A 12825-nucleotide genomic window follows, 5' to 3' on the forward strand; every position below is an offset into this window, starting at 1 on the left:
CAATTCCCTTCAGTGGCGTGACGTGCTTTGCGCTTTATCGATGGATCTATCATTTAAACCTATGAAAAAGAATCGATATAAAGGGTGCTCGCAACAAGCACATTGATAATCGATTCTTACCATAGCTTCAAATGGGGAAATATTGATAATCAATTCTTCACGCCTCGCCACCGATTCCCATATTTTCCGAGATCAGTTATCGAGCCATGCTAAATCAACGTAATTTGTGATACGGTAAAACTCTGAGAGTTGATCGCGAAAATACGCACGCCATCAGAGTCTTCCTTCGGGAACATACCACCAAAACCAACTTTAAATCCTCAATCCTCGACTGAAAGGCATTGAATCTGAGCTCGCAACCGCAAAAACTGAAGCGAGTAAAGATTAAAAGATTAAAGGAATGTTCCGCCTGTGCTTCTATGTGCATTGCTGCCGCATGTTCTTGGAAATTTTAAAAGTTACGCTCTTAGTTCACCAGGAAAGTAAATGACTTTGCATGAGCAGAATTCTTGAGGTAATACATATTGTATCGAATAATATAGCTTGGAACAAGCAGGTTACTGCTTCCTAAGATCATTTTCCTTCTTGATAATTCGTGGTGCCGAATTCAAGAATATTTTTGCATACATTAAACCTTTTCACTCAAGTACAACGCGCGATTGAATTGACTTGAAGATTTACGTTTGATTATTTCTTCGCAATTTTTGAGGATCCCAAATTCGAAGAGACTCTTGGAGATACAAAACTTTTCCTACATTTTACCATTGACTTTTTTCAAATTATCGTAGCAATTACAAATCATTCAGACACAATTGTGTATTCCGTTTAGTTTTATCAACTGAAAGACGACAGCGTAGTCAACTGAAATTTTCCCGTTGTTGATTGAGTTGGGCATCATAATGTAAATTTATTGGTATATGCGTGCGAGGACAATTCATATCGGTAACTTAGACATCCTAGATGATGCAGTTATATTAACTCCTAGGAGCTCAGGTTGCCTATACTGTCCGATGAAGGCGGGAAATTGGTCGGGCGCAATATAGAGGGTCTTGCCGGGATCTCTTCTAGTGAGATACTTTGGGCTGTTTTAGATCCAAAAAGTTCGTTAAACCTTGATTTGTGTGAGGTGAGGTGTTATCACCTTCTGCAAGGTGATAACGACTGGTAACATGCGAAAGGGTGGTGAAGGGACTGAAAAGTATGTGGGCAGAGTTTCACATAATCCAGTAAGGTTTGGCTGGGGTCGACAATAGCCAATACCACCTCGGAAAATTTCAACATTAGCGGAGTATTCTTGACAGATTTTGACATTAGCCGAAAGACTTTGAGTTTTCCAACCCCGTATCACATACGGTTTTGACTTGCGGGCTGATTATTGAAATTTTCAGACAGTGCTATAGGCAGAGGAGACACGAGGGATACGAAGGGATACTACTGGTGGCAGCGGGTGGTTGTAATGAACAAACAGGGTAGATAATAGACTAACTATTGGCAACCCATGTGAGTCCCTATAGCTAGTACATTATTTTCTTCCTTAGTCTACAGAAACCAACCACTTCAACCTATACGATCGTTCCATACTCCATATGTCTTCTTTGTCCATCGCTTCACCGGAAAACAAATACGGTAGATTTTACCATACTCTGACACAGTGATCCGAGTATGGTAGTGAACACTTGACTCTATGCTAGAATTTACCATATTATGGTAAGTATCTCCTGAGTTCTGGTGAATACTGCTATAACTCTAGTTATTTTCACTGAATATCATCACGGTGTAAAAAATCAAAAAGACCTATGTTAGATGTTTCCATAATTTTTTTTCCGTGTTTGCCCATCAATTTCAACAATGAGCCTGATGTGGATGGACATACACTGGAAAAAAAACACATTGGATCTAGAGTCCAGACTCTTAAAACATCGACAAGAAAAAGTACTCTTGATTCAATCAGAATCTAGCTTAAATCAAGAACCAAGCCTCTTAATTTAAGCGGATTTCGTTTTGATTCGAGCAAAAATCCGATTGAATCAAGAGTATTTTTTTCTTGTCGATGTTTTTAAGAGTCTGGACTCTAGATACAGTGTTTTTTTTTCTAGTGAAGGACATAAATTTACGGAGAATTCAACGAATTCTGAATACACTTCGCAGCTACGGGTCGAGGGCTCGTTTCACACCTGAGCCACTGCAGAAAAGAATCTAATTCGCAAATAGGCAAGTCGAGATATCATCTCGGCTCACACAGACGGGGCAAGGAGAAGGGAGGCGGGCGGATTGAGCATTTCCCGACTTGCACAGAAGTATTTGCGAGTCAATTTTATGGAAAATGCATGAGACTCCCGGCTCCTCCTTCATTGACCACTGGGTGAAACTTCCCGCGATTAAAGTTCCCCGAGTCGAAATAAAGAACCTGAATTATGGGGGCTGCCTACCGAGCGCGGCGCATATTTCATTCATATTTCACTCGATTTGAATTTCCCCAGCGAGCGCGAAGGCGTGCTTTCAACTTTCTGATATTCTATTCACACAAATTACCCCTGTTGTACTTGTTTTTTCTCGCCTTGTACGCTCCGATCGTCTTGAGACCGACTCCGACCGAATGCTTCCCCCTCCCCTCCGGATCTACCCTTGGTCCGGGTTCGGTGCGGCGTTTTCGGGTCGGCCACATCCAAATGAAATTCTCGCCCTTTCTGTTTTCCCCCGGTGATGGGGCGGCTGGAATGGCCTGCTAAGGGGAACTACGATGCTGCGATAGAATGATTCCCCTCGACACTTGGGGTTACCCAATTGTGTCCGGACGGACTTAAAAATCAGCTCGCGTTTAGAATGGAGATGATGTTGCATGTGTGAGGGATTCGCGATTTGACCATTGATTCTTGTGTAAAAGTTCGCGAGAGACACGATGGTGCCACTGGTTTTCTCTGAAATCATCTCCTAAGCTCTAAAAAAGCTCTCAAAGTGAGTCTAAAATGGAGGGGATATCCCACCCTACCCTGAGAGTCCACGTCTACATAAGACAAACTCTCCATGCAAAGATAGGGAGCAAATACATTTTTCAGTTTTGGAGTCCCCAAATAAAGTGGCAACCCTGTCAATGTATTTGCTCCCTATCTTTCCATGAAGAGTTTGTCTTGATATAGACGTGGACTCTCTGGGTAGAGTGGGATATCCCCTCCATTTTGGCCTCACTTCGAGAGCTCTTTTTTGAGCTTCGGAGATGGTTTCAGAGAAAACCAGTGGCACCATCGTGTTTCTCGCGAAATTTTACGTAGAATTAACAGTCAAATCGCAAATTCCTCACACATACAACATCTCCATTCCACGGCGGTATAGGTAACAGTACTTTTTCCGTGCTGTAGACACCCTGTTACCTACCCTAAATAGCGCGAAGCCCAGTCTTGCCAACTTAGAGGGTGACCACCACCCTCGCACGGCGCGGGTCCGAAAGACGCTGCGTAAGACTCGCCGAGGTCCATAAATAGGAGCCGAAAGACGCCCCCGCCGCCCGCTGGGGGCGGGAGGGTTGGAAAACGCTGTATTATCATTTCCACTTCATTACGTTTGTTTGACCAGCCGGACGCCGGACGCGCGGGCAGGTGAAGGCGCCGAGGATGCGGGAGGGCGCTAATCTATCCGCCGACTTTATTACGGCCCCGAGTTTGCCTTCTCTAAATTCAGCGCTCCGCCAATCGTTTATCATCGCCAACTTTTCTCCACCCCCGACCCCGACCGCTCGCGCCCTCGGGGGTGAAACCTCAACCGCTCCGGGTGCCGTGTTGCCGAATGGCTCGCGGAATTGGAGACTTGTCCACTTCGCATTAAGAAACACTGGGGGAAAAAAAGACATTGGATCTAGAGTCCAGACTCTTAAAAACATCGACCCAAAAAAATACTCTTGAATCAATCGGATTTTTGCTTGAATCAAAACGAAATCCGCTTAAATTAAGAGGTTTGGTTCTTGATTTAGGCTAGATTCTGATTGAATCAAGAGTACTTTTTATTGTCGATGTTTTTTGAGAGTCTAGACTCTAGATCCAATGAGTTTTTTTTCCAGTGCAGTCCTCTTTGATCAAAGTTGGACGGACCGTCAAATTTTGATCAGAATGGAGTGCAGCAATGCATCGTTTCCCGCAGCACGAAACATTTCTGCCAAGTTTCATTTTAAAACTAAGCAAGCGATGATGAATTGGAGACTATCCACTCGCATTAAGAAACACTGCGGGGGAAAAACGCATTGGATCTAGAGTCCAGACTCTTAAAAACATCGACAAGAAAAGTACTCTTGATTCAATCAGAATCTAGCTTAAATCAAGAACCAAGGCTCTTAACGCGCGCCTGTGACGCTGAATGTCTTAAAATATATTAACTAACTGACTAGTTTATTTGTATCTTGTTTTCTTCCTGATGAATCTATAGTTTTATTATTCTTGTCCTAGTGGAACATCAATACAACTTTCAGTGGATCTTGAGCAGAGCCTGAAATCACAATGATGATTGAGTATTGTGATTGATGATTAAGTATGCTTATTCCCACTTTTTGTGTTTTGAATTTATTTTAGAGCTTGGTTTGTATTTGGATTTTGCAGATGTAAATCTAGTTGCGGAGCCAAAAGCCCATCAGACTGGCAGAAAACGACAAAATTTGACTAAGACTGGAAACGACTGGTAAGTTGACGATTAATTATTTGTTGGACTTTCATTTCAGTTTTATTCCATGCTTATCTTGGCCTAAAGCGCCATTTTGAACCTACACTGAGATTAGAAGTTTTAATATGTGCTAAAATTTGAGGGTCCACACGTGCGATTACCGAATAAGAGATATTCCCGTGGCGATCCGATTCAAACTGAGCTACGCGCGTGTTTCAGTTTTAATTGAGTCATTGATTGTAAAATAATAAAATTAAATGATGGGAAAGTAATTTTATTTTACAAACAGCAAAGATAGCTCAAGAGAAAGCAAAGAAAGATTAACAAATACTACAATAACAATTTTTACGACTTGTCACATATTAAATCTACCATTGACAGAAGCAGGGTCCCTCAGGCCAGGTCATAACCTGTTCGCGATCAGCGATTTATGGAAATGTATAGATTCTGGGAGGGGCAAGGTGCTCCTACAAGAATCGATTATTCATGATAGGTTTAAATGGACGGAATCCGGTGTTGCCAAATTGCTGGATCCGCTTCTGAATTTCTGTAAAGCTCGTGCTTACTACAACATACGCAAAAATACAAGTCAATTTGTTGATACATTATAAAATATAATTAGAATACATATGTATATGATACCTCTGATAAAACGTTTTCATTTTAATACGTTTGTTACAAGTTTTGTCGTTCCTCGGGTTTAAATACGAATGTTAGTTCTGCCTGTGGATGATTTTCATTCCTGAACTGTTTCGTACTTAAAAGAGCAGTTTCAATCCGATATCACAAGAACGTTATTTTGATGTCAAAATTAGGTGCCTCTTTATTGATGACAAAAAATAGTTCTTAATCCGTCGAAAAATGTCAAGAATTTGGGAGCTACGACAACCTTTCCCCCTTTTAAATCGATGCAAAGCTCACCAATAAACACGAAAAAACTTAGCGTGAGTCCAACTGCAAGCGCGATGAATGCGGAGGCCAAGTCGTTTAGGGAGAAAGGTCTCAGGGGTTGTTGTTCTTCGCTGCCGACATGAGATGCTCTAATATCCATTATACCCAACGCGTCAAGCACCACCCGTTCAGAGATGCCTGCCTCTAAAATTTGGACAATTTCCTTATTCACAATTTCAAAGAGGAAATTATTCCTTGGAATACGATAAACGAGCGAATAGGAGCTCAGGCACTCTCGGGCCGGTGCATTTCGAACCACAAACCGAAATCCTGAAAACTGTGAACCTCGATGTTTTTCGCAGACAAATATGCATGGGGTATATTCACAAGAAATGCATCATTTTCGAAGGCAGCAGATATAAATTTTTGAATTCAGCTGTCTTTCTTGTCACAAAAGGATTTTGTTCTGACCTTGGCGATTCTTCTAACCCTTCTGATTTAGAGATGTTGATGATTTGTATCCAAAGCTCTTCACCCTTGCCAATCGGAGCATACAAAACAGATTCGAGAAAAACATAGGATTCGCTGAGTCTCCCTATTTCATTCTCTAAAGAGGGAACGTTTTGGAGGAATTTCGAATAGGATTCTGTTTCAGACGCCTTGGGAGTTTGGATGACGTGTGCAGTTTGTGCAAGTTCTTCCAGAGTATCAATTTCCGGATACCTCACGTAGTTACTCAACATTCTGAACATGCTGTCCTGAAACGCTGCAACGAGAATGATCGAAGCGAAGGAAAATATAACGAACAGAATTTTTCCGGTCAGAAATTTACCGAGGAGTAAGCGTGCTGGGCTGCCGCAGAGAAAGTATGCATATACCGTGAAAAAAGCCGATTCGGCCTCAAAAGATCGCAACGTTACCTCGCTGTAGAGACTCCGAAATTCATTGGCGTGCACGCGTAGAAACAGATAGAAAACGAACACGAAGATTGATATCGTTACCAGGACAAATGCCCAGATAGAAAAAGAAAAACTGTGCAAAATTACGAGAGATTGAGGCACAAATCCTGTTCAAGGAAATCCTGTGAAAGGCTTTTAGGTTTTTTAGGGATTATTTTTTTCGAAAAATTGAAGTGAGCATAGCGTCCAAAATTGTGGAATGCAGGTATTTTCTAACAATACACGAGCATAGGGTCCAAAAACTTATGACGATTTCTGTGAAATAAAGGCGAAAAAATGTGTCCTCGAAAAAAATTGTGGATTGCTTAGGTCAGGTTAGGTTGTTAGGTAAGGTTAAGTTAGTTCAAGTTAGATTAGATAAGGGAAGTGTGCGATTTTCTATTATGATGAACTTTAAAACTAAGAGAGGTTTGCTTACTTGTGGAATCCATGCTCAAACAAAGAAGTGACAAGTTTAGCGATGAGCATGGAGTCCCAGGATCTTGGACGAGATGAGCAGGCAAATATATCAAGGATGAGCATGGGGTTCAATATCTTGGACGCGATGCTACATAATCATTATGATTAAAGTTAGCAATTCAAGCGCTTTCTTATGAAATGCGGAAAAAAAGTTTTTAATTTCTGGATTAACTGTGGGAATTTGAGACCTACGACATAATTCCTCCCTTTCAAATCGGTGCAAAGCTCAGTAACAAACACGAAACAACTGAGCGTCAGTCCAATAGCGAGTGCGAAAAATGCAAAAGCTAGGTCGTTCAGGGTGAAGGGTCTCAAGGATTGTGCATCGCTAACAACACGAGATTCTCTGAAATCAATGCTGCCCCTCGCGAAATATTCATCCATCCATCGTCTTATGAGTCCCGACTCCAACATCTGGACAATTCTCTGGTTCACGGCGTCATAGAAAAAATTGTTCATCGGGAAACGAAAAGCAAGCGAATACGTGTTCAGACACTCCTCAACTAGGTGGACTTTGAACCACGAGTTGACTCTTAAAAAACTCTGAAGCTCAAGATCTCTACTCGCAAAGATCTTCGGTGGGATATTTACCAGAAACGCATCACTTCCGACAGTAGCGGCGATGAACTTGTCAATTTCTACAGATTTGTTCAAAATGTTTGGATCTATGTCCGACGCCGATGCCGGATTTTGAAAGTCGATGTTGAACAAGTCCACCCACTTGTCCCAATCCTCGTAAACTACGTGCATAATATTAGAAATGAGGAAAAAATACGTATCGCTAAGTCTCCTCTCGTTCTGTAGAAGCGGCACCGCTTCGAATAATTTCGAGTAGGAATCCGTGTCGGGAACCTGAATGACGAGGTCGGTCCGGGCGAAGTCTTCCAAAGTGTCAACTTCAGGATAATTCACGTAGTTACTCAACATCGTGTACATGCTGCTCTGAAACGCCGTAACGAGTATGATGGTAGCGAAAGAAAATAAAAGGAAAATAAATTTCCCGGTCAAAAATGCACCGAGTAGTAAGCGCGGTGGGTTGCCGCAGAGAAAATAGGCGTATACTGTAAAAACCGCTGATTCTGTGTCAAAAGATCGTAAGGTGACTTCATTGTAAAAACTCGAGAAAGCAAGTACTTGCATTTTCAGGAACGCAAACAGAACGCATATAAAAGCCAATACCACTACCAGAATAAGAGTCCAAATAGTGATTGAAAAGCTGTAGAAAACTACGAGGCTCTGGGGTACAAATTTTGCGGGAGGCACTACCAAACACAACTGGTAGGATTCCATACTTGTTGTGAACTCGTACTGGGAGAAGTCAAGTTCCGCTACTCCTATACCCCGGATGGTTATCACGACATCCACGCCAAATTTTTGAGCTATCGGAAATTCACCGATTTCCTGAATACTCTCGTCGATGACATTGTCTGCAGGAGGCATAATACGGCAGTTCCTCTGTGTAGCGATCGATTCAATAATTTCCATTAAGATGTGATACCAGAGAACGTCCCAATATAGGAAAAGATCATGCTTTTTTGTGAGTCTGTTGCGCGGTATGACAATTTGAAACATTCTCTCTTCGTAGTTTAGCCACGAGAAGTTGAAATACCGTTCACCGCGCAGACCTGTGTAATGAACGATTTCGTCTGCGAATGAGTTGTAGGAGAAGCAAATTTCGGCGGAGCAGACGACTGATTTCAACCCTTTGAAAAAACGCCAGAAAAATTTGAACACAACGCGCAAATCATCGAAATGGCCGCAGCTATTTTGATTCATGGCAGAGAGGGTATTCTTATCGAAGCAGGTATTGACTCGGTCGTGGTTGTGCTTAGCCTTGAAATCGGAGACAAAAAATACAAGGTAGTTCCTAGTGCTCCAAATATTGTGTGAGTACAATTGACGGGTAGCTTCGTAAAGGTCATCCGATATTATCGAGCCATGTTCTAGTTCAAAATCTTCGATCAACAATGGTGGACCAGAGGACGAATTAAAATCGTTTGATCGAACGTTCACGCTCCCTATTTTGACGCAACTTTCGGATGTGTTTAATCGGGAAATCCTCTCGGCTCCTATATCATTGGCACTTCTTGTAGAGTTCGAACAGTAAAGTATATATTTCTCAGCATCAGAATTAGACTCTATCACAGAATTCAAAATTATACTTAGAATATCAGATAAGCTTTCCACAAAGAAAACCATATTCTTCGGATGGGAGTTTTCAATATGATACTTCAGACTGTGAGGGTTGCCTATAATGGTTTGCATTGAAAGATCGTGCAAATTTTCTATGAGAGGAGAGACTTGCAAGCCCGGATCATAGTTAAATACATAGAACAATGGTTGTTTCGAGGCCTTGTAGGTATTCTCGCAAACTTTCAGGTAAATTGAACTTAACCTTCCATGGCCGTTATCAAAATAATGCTGCAGTGTCTCATCGTAGTGCCGAGCAACTACAATAGAGGTAAAATTGCCACCACATCCGAGAATTCATCTTGGAAAATGACTCAATAAACCTATGGCGGCTGAAAAAGTTAATAAAATGAGCAGTATTTTGCGAGAAAAATATATATCCCTGCGTAACTTCACTGATTTTTCTTGAGAGTTATGTTTTTAGTGTTTTAAAAAAAAATTGCTCATATCGATGGTAGTATACAGTGACTATCGGTGTGATTGTCATTATAAATTACTGTGTAATTTCACTGATTTCTTGTTTGTTTTCTTTCTTCTTTCTCTTTTTTTCTTGAGAATTATGTATTCAAAGTTAAATGAATATGAAATATTTCGCGAGAACAACATAAATCACTGTAACTTAACTGATATTTCTTGAGAGTTATGTATAAAGTGTTTTAGAAAAGATTGTTCATATCGACGGTAGTAGTGAATCTTTTGACCGGGAGACACTGTATTTCATCCAACTCGAGATTTGTGAATAGATGGACACCCATGGACAAAGAACGTCTTACCAACAAGAGCTGGATTGTACTATACGCGGCAAAACGGAAACCACTATTTCTCACGCGTTGGACAAAATGAACAATATGATAGGCTTTCATCCCCTCACATCAATCGGTGCTTTTCTTGCATGAGCCAAATATGGTGAATGAATATTGCAAAAGTCCAATTTTTATAGATTTCAATGTACACACGGTGTCTGCAGTCTCAGTGAAAAAAGTTCCTTGGCTATTTCAGATTTTCCCGGACTAAAATTTGCGCTATTCTCTGTGCAGACCTATAATATTCACGCGTGAAACTGAAAATGAGGAGTTTTGTGCATTAATTTCACCGGAATTATTAGAAACATGCTAGAATTTTATCTACAAGCATTGATCATTCAACTGACTATAATTCAAATATTATCTAATACCTATAATCTAATATTATATTATATAATTAAGATAATATATATAAATTATTAAAAAAATTAAGATTACTTTTTCATTAACTATTTAGAGAGTAACTCAGAGCATTGAACCCCGAACCATTCTGTGTGAACAGCGTTTTTCCTTATCAGATTTCAAAATTCAAAGTTTATCATATTTTCAGCTTTTTTCAGGAAGTTTTCCAACTTTTACCTGATTTCCAAAACCTAATGAAGTTATCGGACTATATCCAGTTTTACCAAGTTGTAGACATTCTGAACACAGTACTGCCAAATTACGATTCACAATTGATTGGTGGTTTAGCCACAAAACGCACGTAAATACCTCGATTAACGACAATCCGGATTCCTGATCAAAAGCAGACGGAGCATTAGTGCCGAACAGTGAATTGTCACGAAATATGTGAGATGATTTCGTAGAGAGAGGAAACAAGAAGGTGATAGTAGTTCCCAAGTCGTTTACACCGTAACGTAGGTGCGTAAAACAAGGCTTCAATATTCCTGTAAAATCAGAAATTCAACTTCAGAAAAATGGACCGCAACATCCGTTGTTTTGGCAGAATTCATAGAGTACATAGAGTCGTATGTAAATGGAAGAGCTGGCGCCATGTTCTGCTCGACGAGTTCCGAGCCCGGTGTGCGCCGAGTTCGGGTCACTTTTTCGATCCAAAATGGCGGTTTGGAATACGTGGTAATTCCTATCTCCTTTGTTTACATCGGATGGCTGGGTCCGTGGGTCCCCGTGTATCGCAAACAATCGATTGGACGTATTTCTATCAAACGGGACTATGTGCATTATGACGTGAGCCCTGCTATGTACATATTCTTATGGGTCTCAGGGCTCATGTCTTAATGCAAATAGTTCCGTTTGATAGAAATACGTCCGATTATGAATCGAAAAAGGGACCTGGCGTCACACAGGAGTCTCGGAATTTGGGACCTGGAAAATACTAAAAAGTGGCGCCAGCTCTCCCACTTACATTACGACTCATGTACTCTATGGCGGAATTCAACACGAGATATAATTTATTACAAACAATTTTATGAGGAATACATTTTTTGTCCATACATCACACATATTCTGACGCCCTTGTATTACTAACGTAGTTGAAATTAGAAGAGCATAGTCAAAATATCTCACCATTTCGATCGTTTTATAATTTACGGTAAGTTAACGCTACTGGTAGAATACCATGTTGAAATGCATTCGTTTAATAAATCACTACCTGCAAAGGTACAGAGATGCAAATTCGATTTACAAATCCCGCATGACCGGTTTTTCTACAAATAAGACAATCGGAAACAACACAATACGTGAACAGAACAATGGAATGGACGCGCGTTGATGACGGCACAGAGATACAACTATTCGAGCTTGATGGATGAGCGGGTTGCGTCTGCAAAATAGAAGGCGCGATGAAGCAAGGCGTGAACTCGTATTGTTCCAGTTTCAGGAGAGATCACCTTCGGTTCTCTTGAACCTGCTGAGTTTTTTTCCTCAATACGCCTTTGCGTTGGGAGATTCCAAGAGGTATATTCCAGACACAACCTGGATCAGGTTAAACACTGAACACAGGAATCTTTTCAAATGCCGAAAGGTTCGGGATTGTTTGGTTGCTGGAGCGCTTGAGATCGCATAGATGGATCATAATGTGTGCTTTGTGCTTCGAAGTCACTATCTTGGACGACAAATTCAAGAAATGTATTTGGATCCTCGCTGTTCTTTTATACTTTAAAATTAGACTTTAAGTCAAAGATAATCGATGACTCAACCGCATGCGCGTTACTCTTACAAACTGATCAAAGACTATCATAATCGGACAATGTTGTTATGGAAAGGTGCCTTACTTTACTTTACTTATTTTATGAAAGTGCAACCTACCAGCACCGGATTAATGACTTTAAAAAAAACATTTTTGCAAGTACACTTGCAACATAAATTAAGAACAAAAGCTGATTTACTTACCACGATTAACACGAGAGAGTGAGACATGGAAACAAGGTTTAAACTCCAGACTGAACTTGGTGTAGACCGTTCCATTCGACTAGAACTAACTATTTTTCCTTTATAGAAAATTTCGTAATGGCTGAATCCTGACACTTTGTTAAAAATTCAAGGTGCTTACAAGTTTCTGCGCTGCATGTGGATGGGTTTAAGATACACACAGGTAACGAAGCGAGATAACATAAAATAGTGTCACGTTTTAAACGGCTGAATTTCGATTATGAAAAGTATGACCATGACCTTAATGTCAATTCACGTGGAGGGTGTGTGAGAGGATATTCCGCCATCCTCAACATAAGAAGCAAATATACATGTGGTAAAAAATCGGAAAATATGGCAAGTGAGAAGAAGAGAGTGTATTAGATTACCTTGTTTAGATAGTTCTTGTTGTGATATGATGTTTTGAGGGAAACTTTTCTTCACAATCGTTAAGTTGACATTGAAAACGTAAGTTTCAGGCCCTTAGAATCCGGGCTATGTGAATACGT

The 12825-nt window shown here is 40.7% G+C and overlaps 1 protein-coding gene across 2 annotated transcripts in view; it reads left to right on the forward strand.

Moving 5' to 3' along the window:
* Positions 1-12825, forward strand: part of LOC109036906 (uncharacterized) — a 359096-nt gene that overhangs the window by 206891 nt on the left and 139380 nt on the right. For both annotated transcript variants that reach the window (XM_019051326.2, XM_072305545.1), the window contains one exon: positions 4584-4662. In XM_019051326.2, coding sequence (XP_018906871.2) covers positions 4584-4662 — 79 coding nt within the window. The remainder of the gene's footprint in view (positions 1-4583; positions 4663-12825) is intronic.

The sequence above is a fragment of the Bemisia tabaci genome, chromosome 10, assembly GCF_918797505.1.
Source record: "Bemisia tabaci chromosome 10, PGI_BMITA_v3".
Classification (NCBI taxonomy): Eukaryota; Metazoa; Arthropoda; class Insecta; order Hemiptera; family Aleyrodidae; genus Bemisia; species Bemisia tabaci.